Below are 10,351 nucleotides of genomic sequence, written 5' to 3' on the forward strand. Positions count from 1 at the left end.
AGCAGTATAACTGTGAAACAACAGTCATGTATCCAGCAGCAGTATAACTATCAACAACAGCCATGTATCCAGCAGCAGTATAACTATCAACAACAGCCATGTATCCAGCAGCAGTATAACTATCAAACAACAGTCATGTATCCAGCAGCAGTATAACTATCAAACAACAGTCATGTATCCAGCAGCAGTATAACTATCAACAACAGTCATGTATCCAGCAGCAGTATAACTATCAAACAACAGCCATGTATCCAGCAGCAGTATAACTATCAAACAACAGCCATGTATCCAGCAGCAGTATAACTATCAAACAACAGTCAAGTATCCAGCAGCAGTATAACTATCAACAACAGTCATGTATCCAGCAGCAGTATAACTATCAAACAATTTATGTGGTTATCGCCATATTTTTCCCAAACGAGTTTTGCAAAAAGTATCTTTAGTTATTCGTTTCCCGCGGTTTTTTTAAGTGCATGCCTTGTTGTAACAAAGAATATTTAACAATATAATTACCAAGTTATAGCTCTTGAGTCTGAATATGATATGTGCCAGTTTTATGGTAATAAGCTTTTAACACCATGCGTATTTCAGTTTTATTTTATAACCATGGCAGAAGGAGACCGCCACGCCGAACAATAACAAGTTTTTTATTGTCCACACCGCCAAATCTAACGTGATGATCGTGATTTTTTGCTGACTAGAATTTTGCTACATCACGATGTTGGCGATATAAAAGAGGAGGTCGGATGGTGCCGCCGTATCACACGTCATTCCCGATCGCAGATATAAAATTGCAAAAGCCGACGTAAGTATGAAGATAATTTACCCTTTTGTTATATTAAATTGCAAAAGCCGACAAAAGTATTAATAGATTTACTCTTTTGTTATACAATATTGCACAAGCCGACATAAGTACGAAAAGAATTCACTATTTTGTTATTATAACTGAAAATTCACTTGCCTACCTAAACAACATTAGTATTTCTATTTCAAATGGTAAATTAATGAATAATAATGCAGTTTATTATAAAACATATAAAAACTACTAAAAGAAATTGTACCTCTGGGTTTCAAAAAGACCGTAACAATTCCACAATGATAATAACGACAACTCTATTTAGCTTAACATTAAACCGGTACTGACTAACATGTAAAGAAACACCTCTTTCCTTCCATCTACTGTACAGACACATGACTTTGACTAAAATAGACGTTTTCTTCCAGAACATGCTATCTTTGGCTGTGGTAGTTCTTTTGGCATGCTCGGCCTTGGGTCAGGATGGCTATTCAAAAAACGCTCATGGACCAGGGAACAACTTAGGAGGTTTCGGAGCAGGTTTCAACGCAGCGTTCGGAAGGAACTTCGACGGATTTAATTTTGGTGGATTTCCAGGGAGTGTCCACGCCAGTAAAGGGTCGGTAGTCCCCCACACTGCTGTTCACCCAGGCAATAACTTCGGATTTTCCAGTGGGAATGCCCGTGGCTTTCCCCTAGTTAATAAAGGTTTCGGCTTTCCCCCAGTAAATAACGCTTTCGGCTTTGCCCCAGTAAATAACGCTCGTGGGTTTGTACCGACAGGAAATACCCATGCCGTCCATCCGGCTGGAAACACACACATCGTTCACCCAGGAAATAACGGCCATATTTCCCCAGCAGGAAACAACGGACACATTGTTTATCCATCAAGCAGCCATGCTAGTCACCCGCAAGGAAACGCCCACGGCGTTAGCTTAAGAAATAACGCTCACGTCAACGGCAATGAAGTTTATCCAACAAATAACGTCAATGGTTTTTTCCCGGCAGGAAACGCCCACGGCGGTTTTCCATTAGGAAACACCTTTTCCCCAGTAGGAAATGTCAACGGAGTTTATCCAGGAAACAACGTCAATGGTTTTTTCCCTGCAGGAAACGCCCATGGAGTGAATTCAGTAGGAAACGCCCATGGCTTTTTCCCAGCAGGAAATGTCAACGGTGTTTATCCAGTATCAAACAACCACGTTGTTCACCCAGCAGGAAACGCTTTCGGCTTTTCTCCAACAAATAACGCTCATGGCTTTGTACCGACAGGAAACGGCCAAATCGTTCATCCTGCTAGAAACACACACATCGTTCACCCAGGAAATAACGGCCATATTTCCCAAGCAGCAAACGGACAAATTGTTTATCCACAAAACAGCCATCCCGTTCACCCGGCAGGAAACGCTCACGGCGTTATCTTAGGAAATAACGCCAACGGCAATGGCATTTATCCATCATTAAACAACCACGTTGTTCTCCCAGCAGGCCGTTTCCTACGTAATAACGCCCACGTCAACGGCAACAGGGTTCGTCCAGTAGGCAACGTCAACGGCTTGTTCCCAGCAGGAAACGCTCACGGCGTTCATCCAGGCAACGTCAACGGCTTTGTTCCAGCAGGAAACGCCCACGGCGTTCATTCAGGCAACGTCAACGGCTTTGTTCCAGTAGGAAACGCCCACGGTCTTCATTCAGGCAACGTCAACGGCTTTGTTCCAGCAGGCAACGTCAACGGCTTTGTTCCAGTAGGAAACGCCCACGGTCTTCATTCAGGCAACGTCAACGGCTTTGTTCCAGCAGGAAACGCCCACGGCGTTCATTCAGGCAACGTCAACGGCTTTGTTCCAGTAGGAAACGCCCACGGTGTTAACCCAAGAGGAAATGTTCAAGGCTTTTTCCCAGCAAGAAACGTCAATGGCTTTTTTCCAGCAAGAAACGTCAATGGATTTTTCCCAGCAAGAAACGTCAATGGATTTTTCCCAGCAGGCAACGTCAATGGCTTTGTTCCAGTAGGAACCGCCCACGGCTTTCATTCAGGCAACGTCAACAGCTTTGTTCCAGTAGGAAACGCACCCGGCGTTCATTCAGGCAACGTCAATGGCTTTGTTCCAGTAGGAAACGCACACGGCGTTCATTCAGGCAACGTCAATGGCTTTGTTCCAGCAGGAAACGCCCATGGAGTACATTCCAACCCATCCAGCCTAATCCACGGACGCGCTGTCGCTCACCCCGTGACTGGAGTCGTTGGAGTACACCCAGGATTCAACACTAACGTCTATGGAGGTGGAGAAAGAGGTGCCTACTAACACGGTAAATACCTTTAAAATATCCTTTACAGGCAAACCGCCCCATACGGAATATTGTACATTTTGTAAATTTTTGTATTGTTTTGTTTTGTTTGACTTTTATTGTTTTAGTTTATTTTAACATCAATTTAGTAACAAACGCTAATTTATAGGCAATTGTTTTCATATGTAATCGTATGGATATTTAGATTTCTGGTGTATACGTTTGCCAATGTATTTCACCAAGGTGTTACAGATTAATCCAAATAGTTGTTATGATCGAGTTAATTAGAAAGGAAACCTGCTGCCAACACACAGGCTACTCCTACCGAAAAAGAAACAAGCTATCTTTAATATGCATTTTTCAATCGACGGGGGAGGGATGTAGCGCAATGGTAAAGCGCCCGCTAGATGCAACGTCGGTTTAGGATCGATCCCCGTCGGTGGGCCAAATGGGCTATTCGTTCTAGCCTGTGAACCACGACTGGTATATCAAAAGCCGTGGTATGTGCTATTCTGTCTATGGCACATTGCTACAAATGGAAACAGAAATGTAGCGGGTTTCCTCTCTAAGACTATATGCCAAAATTACCATATGGTTGACATCCAGTAGCCGATGATTGATGAATCAATGTGCTCTAGTGATGTCGATAAACAAAATGAACTTTAACTTTTCCCATCGACAGTACATACACAACCTGTAAGATACCAGTCATGGGGCACTAACTGGAAGACAGACATGTTTTAGTTTCGCCCTCTATAAACACAGTAAAAACGTGTCGTAAAAACATATACAGGCTACTCTGTACAGAGTTCTGAAGACTACATGAAATCAAGCGTACACAAATTCAACAAAAGCATAAAAAACAAAAAAAACAAAAAACGGATTATATATTTGCCTCTGTTAAAAATAGAATAGCATATTTTGGCAGTTAAAAGATTTACTTGTAATGTAAATTTTGTTTTACTTGTAATATGAATGTTGTATTGTGGATTTATTTTTTATTTATAATGTTGATGTTTTTTTTACTTGTAATGAGGATTTTGTTTTAGTAGTAATGTGAATTTTGTTTTACTAGTTAATGGGGATTTTGTTTTACTAGTAATGTGGATTTTGTCTTACTTTTAATGTGTATTTTGTTTTACTTGTAATATTTATTTTGTTTTATTAGTAATGTGTATTTTGTTTTACTTGTAATATTTATTTTGTTTTATTAGTAATGTGTATTTTGTTTTACTTGTTTTACAGGATTTGGACGTGTTGGATCGAAAGGAGTGGCTGGACATTATTAATAAGTGGTGTAAGAATAAAACGTGTATGTATTAAATATCTTGTAAATAGCACGCATGATTTTCGTATTTCTTTTTTCTTTTTCTTTTGTAGTTTTTTTTTAGTATCGTTTTGACCTAGACATTATTTCTTCAAAATCTGCTCATAAATTAAAATAAAGACAGTTAAATCACACACATTTAAATACACATTAATATATGGTAATCCCAACTCAACATTACAAGAATATAGTCTCATCTTGAAAACAATCCAACATTTCATTGCTGAAAGCAAACGTTTTCACTGATAACATCGTCCACCTTCTTTATTCTTCTTCTTTGTCTGGTTCTAATTTATATACAAATATTTATATTTTGACAGGTGGAAAATACAATAGTTTCACTTTTTTCAACACTAAATGGACATCTTGTATTTTTCTCAGCATATCCATTTTGACCAGTTATTACTTCAGTTGTATAATGTAGGCAAAGGTCTTTATATAGGCAACGCCTGTTGACCAATGCCACCAATAAAGCAAGATGCATCTATATACCAAAGTATTTCTTTATTAGACCAAATGTTGTTAAATACCATGAGTTGTTTTGTAGTACGAATATTAAGTTAATAAATAATATCTGTAAATTTATTAACTGTTTTTAAAAAAACATTTAAATGCCTAAGCTGATCGATTTATTTATTTATTTATTTATTAGGTAGGGCTGTAATAATATGCAGTGTATATGCAGTGACAGCTATTTGCTCATGTGTCATTTTATGTGATCGGAGTTCAAATGAAGTTCTGTTGTTGTTAATTTTAAACAGAAATAAATATTGTTTAAACCAAGTTAAACTGGTTAACTATACTGGTTTAGCTGAAACACTTTTGGTTGGAAATGACGAGCGTTCGCCCGTGCTATACCGGTATACGGCGGAAGTGTAGATATCCGCCCTTGCACAAACTATCAAACACCAATGGACTACGAGTATGTCTGGCCGTTACTAACGCAAGTACTGCTTATTATGTAACATCACTGTCATATCCGCCTTATACTAGTTTAACTAAAACAGCTGCTTTCACACTTACATTAAACTGGTTTAGTTGCACCAATTTAGTTAAACTAGTTTAAAGTGTAAGTGTGAACGCAGCTAGAGTTCCAGGTGCTCCGTGAAATATTTATAGAATAAAACAGCCGCGCCTATGCTAATAACGACATTCATCAAATCTCTTAAGTGACACGTAACCCCCTATTTTCCGGTAGGAGGATTAATTTTGAGGTGCCACACTGTATTAGTGTACTGCCTGGGTAAACGTTAACATTATCGGCAATAGGAATTGATTTGGTACTTTGGAACCTTTACTGAGCTGTTGAAAACTCTTTCTGGGTTGGACGAGCTGGTGCTGGGTTGGTAGCCTAGTAACGGACAGGAATGTTTGTTTAATGACACCTCAGCATATCTTAAACTACGCCTATTGTTTGTCTAACGCACGCCCTGTAAATAAGAAAGTGTGTGTGTGTGTGTGGGGGGGGGGGGGGGGTCGAATATTGTGCGCACTAAACAAAAGTGCCTAGGACAATTAAAAATTATGTGGCACACACACACACACATAGGCAGACACACACACACACACACACACACACACACACACATATGCAGACACACACATGCACACACACAGGCAGACACACATACACAGACAGACAGGCAGGCACACACACACACACACACACACACACACACACACACAGAGACACACACACATAGGCAGACAGACACAAATACACACACACATACACAGACACACAACAGACACACACATACACAGACACATACATACACATACACATACACAAACACACACACACACATACACGTACACATACACGTACACGTACACATACACATACACATACACATACACATACACACACATACACAGACACACACACATATCCAGACACATACACAGACACAGACACACGCACATACACAGACACACACATACACAGACAGACACATACACATACACAGACATACACACATGCACAGACACACATACACAGACACACACATACACAGACACACATATACAGTCCAGTCGACTATCGTACACACATCGTGCTAAATATTGTGTACACAGATGAATTCCTTACATTCCAGGGCAAATTCTTTACCACATAGACGTATACTCCAAGAGGTAAATGACTTTAATCAGAATTTGGGGGAAGGAAAGTTTGACATGTTTACTTTATGTAAAAAGTAGTGATGATTCAAAAAGTAGCAGTCTTATTGACCCTACTTAAGACAAAAATGCCATTTTGGCCAAAATCAGCTAATTATACAGACGGTCTACTACTGTCCCTAATAAGCTACTGAATATTTTACATGACTATTTTTTGGTCAAGGTCTGGCCAAGGAATAAGAATCTCATCATTGCGGCCAACATTTAGCCAATATTTGGCCCAAACCAGTCATTTTCCACAGGAATAGTAATGGAATTGTACTCGATATGAATAGCAGTAAAATTCACGAATAAATCAAATTTATGAAGCCGAAAACACAAACTGGCACTTTATGGCTTTAAAAATACAGTTTTAACTAAAATAATTTGCAGAAGAGTACACCGAAAAACAATATGAAGTACATCGTCATCACCACGCACTACCATCATGATTACCATCACTATTCTGTCCCATTTGGCATCTGTTTGCTGGTGAAGTAACCAGTGGTAGAACACCTGTATCACCTAAAATCAATTCTAGCCGTGATCGGTGTTTGTATGTCGAATGTTGTAAGTGAATGAAAAGAAACATAATTGTTTCTTAAAAATGAGGAACATTGCATGACGACAACCTATAGTCAAGCCAGCTTCTCAGCTGCAGGACACCATACAAGCACTATAAGTATTCCTTTGCTTTGGGGCTTTCCATTCTATGTTGCACCATCTGTCAGCAGTTAGGTACCGCCTAGACAGGCCAGGAACAACTCGAAATGCCTTTCTATCAGCCTAATACTAAAACCAGGCAAACTGCTATGTGCAGGGTTTTATATCTCACTAATTTGTGCACAACAGGTTTTAATTTTTGTCTATTGTGAGCACACCAAAATCTTTTTAGTGCAATAAAGTTAATAACAGCTGGTAATAGAGTTGTACGTATTCAGAATTGCAATTCACGTTATTTTAATCTAATTACAGCTTTACATTCCATTGATTTTGAGGTGAAATATTTTGTTGTCGGCATGCTTGTACTTATTTTGAGCATACTTATTTTGGACACTCCCTTTATATTCTCAACCTTGGTGCAATCTGAAACCCTGTATGAATGTCCATATTAACAATATGGAATTGCTCTTGCTACTGGACGACACAAATGATAGCTATGCATATGTGGTTTAACCCCTGGATTCTGTCCAAACATGACTGTCACCAGAAGGGATGAAATATTTGAAATATTTAGCATCCGTGATGAACTGTGAAAGTTTCTGTAATAACAGCAAGTGCATCATTAATTCCCAGCATTGGTGGAAACTAAACTGATATGAATGGTATCTACACATACGTCCTTTCATTAATAGGACTGTAGTGACAAAATGTGTGGATATTTTTCAACTTTATGCTTTGTGAAATTAATGACATTGTCTATACTTCAATCGACTACAGTCATGTATGCACTTTTAATCTGGGTGTCACCCACGTTGTCAATGGTCAACTCTTATGGCCAAAACCAGCATGCAGGAAAGTTAAATACACCTTTTCTGTTACAGTTATGGGATGGACAACATTCTTCAGTAATCAGTGTATGTTAAATGCATAATACCTAATATTACATTCACAAGTGTTGACGCATTTCCCCCTAAACAATTCATATATGCCCTATTATTTATTAATACATGTAATTCGGAACCTATTGTAGCGCAAATTAGTGTCTTCTCTATGCATTTGGATATGTAGAACGTAATGGGGCACCTGAGTACGTAGTGTCATATGTGGAGGCTGATGCTCGCCAGATGTACCATCTCCGCATGTTGTCAAACACAATATCAGGACAGAACGATGTTGATATTATAGTCATCCTTCTGTATCAATCCTAACAGCTAAACTTCAGTATGTGGATGGACTTCAGATAAATTATTACAACAGAAAACTAAAGGTAGCTTGGTCCTGTTGTGTGCGATGCATTGCCAGATATTGATGATCTGACACGATGCGACTGCATGCCACTTTCTTCATTCTTCGAAAGAAACAGGTGAAGGACTCGGCAGTCTTGGAGAAAACACCATCTTTGTTGGTGGCAAGCAAACGAGTGTTGTGGAAGAAAGATATGTGTTGACGTCTTGCTTTTGTGAACGAGACCAGGTTAAAATATCTTCCTACAGAAATACAAATCAACTTATCCAGTCAGGCCAATTTCCAACATGCCAGAAGTGCAATTATGTGGCACATCTAAGTGGTCCACGAGAGGACATTCAAGCCACATATCATGGTTAGAAAGAGGCTAATGGAGTTTTCTATCACTAGGGTTTACTCACAATTAGATATACTTTTTTTTGATAACGTGAATATGTTGCAAATAGAGATGAGAGATAATGATGATGAAGATGATACTAATGGTGACAGTTCTGATAATACACAATTATAATTGGTTCTTTTTATCACGTTTCACTTTAAAATATAGGATTTTGTTGCTGTACATGTAAGTTATTTTGAATAATCTATGCACATTATGCTTGTTAAAAATTAACACTGATAGTCATAAAATGTTAGATTGTAATTTTTATTTGTATTTGACTTTATAAATGAGATTTTAAAAGAAATTTTTACATACTATTCATATCGAGCACAATATAATTAGTATTCCTATGGCAAATAACCATTTTGGGCCACACATTGGCCAAATGTGGCCAAACATTTACCATGTTAATGAGATTGTTATTCTTTCGTGAGATATAGACCACAAAATAGTACTACAAAATATTTAGATGCTTGCTTAGCTACAACATGGTAACACCAGACTAATCATTTAACAAATATCTTAACAAGACTGCTATTTTTGGAATCAGCACCACGTAAAGTAGGCTCATCAAACCTTACTTACCTAAAACTATGATTCAAGCCCTATGCCTCTTCGACTATAGCTATTACGGCGGTGATATTTTGTTTTGGGTGGGGTCGGGAGAAGTCCAGGGTAAGGCCACCACACCCCATCTGAACGTCCCCATGCTGAGCACGGCTTACATCTAATAGTTGTATGAACATAAAGAGTACGCCTTGATTTCTAAATAGTACAAAAAGTCAGAGAAGACTAGGTTTCTTGGATATTACATTTTGTCATTTCAACAAACCATGTGTACTTATCAAGTAGTATTTGTTGTGGCAGTTAAAGGATTTGTTAGGATTTGGGTGTGTTTTTATGAGTTTGTAAAAAAAAACCCCAATACTAAATAGGAATTAAATGTAATATTAAGAAAAAACGTAGGCGTAAAATAATTCAACAGAACAGTAGCATTCACTATGGCTTCGGGATTTGAACATTTTAAAACTACATAATGGTGTTTAAGTAGTCGCCAAGCGTGTTTGTCAGTAAAATTCCAAGATTCAACAGCTATAATTGTTGGGAGGGTTGACATGGATTTCCCTCGATCGTTGTTCAATTAAATCGTTTTGGGTGATAAAGGAGCTTTTGTATTCCAAATGAATGTAATTTTCATTTTTAATCCATGTTTAGAGTTTGTTTTGTTTAACGACACCACTAGAGAACATTGATTTATTAATCATCGGCTATTGTATGTCAAACATTTGGTAATTCTGACATATAGTTTTTCGATTAGTAACAAGATATCTTTTATATGCACTATCCCACAGACAGGATGGCACATATCACAGCCTTTGATATACCAGTCGTGATGCACTGGCTGGAACGAGATATAGCCCAAAGGGCACACCGACGGGGATGTTTCGAGAAATACAGTCTTTGAATCCGTTACATGGGCTGCTTCTAC

The 10,351-nt window shown here is 38.5% G+C and overlaps 1 protein-coding gene across 1 annotated transcript; it reads left to right on the forward strand.

Moving 5' to 3' along the window:
- Positions 1–767: 767 nt before the first annotated feature.
- On the forward strand, positions 768–4,425 carry LOC121387045 (probable cyclin-dependent serine/threonine-protein kinase DDB_G0292550). The gene is made up of 3 exons (XM_041518057.1): positions 768–805; positions 1,225–3,106; positions 4,331–4,425. Exon 2 carries the CDS (start codon positions 1,228–1,230, stop codon positions 3,100–3,102), a length of 1,875 nt encoding a protein of 624 aa, XP_041373991.1. The 5' UTR covers positions 768–805; positions 1,225–1,227; the 3' UTR covers positions 3,103–3,106; positions 4,331–4,425.
- The last annotated feature ends 5,926 nt before the right edge of the window (positions 4,426–10,351 follow it).

This window comes from Gigantopelta aegis, chromosome 13 (assembly GCF_016097555.1).
Source record: "Gigantopelta aegis isolate Gae_Host chromosome 13, Gae_host_genome, whole genome shotgun sequence".
Classification (NCBI taxonomy): Eukaryota; Metazoa; Mollusca; class Gastropoda; order Neomphalida; family Peltospiridae; genus Gigantopelta; species Gigantopelta aegis.

Coding starts and splice junctions, on each gene's coding strand:
- LOC121387045 (XM_041518057.1), top strand. CDS start 1,228: ATGCTATCTTTGGCTGTGGTAGTTCTTTTGGCATGCTCGGCCTTGGGT.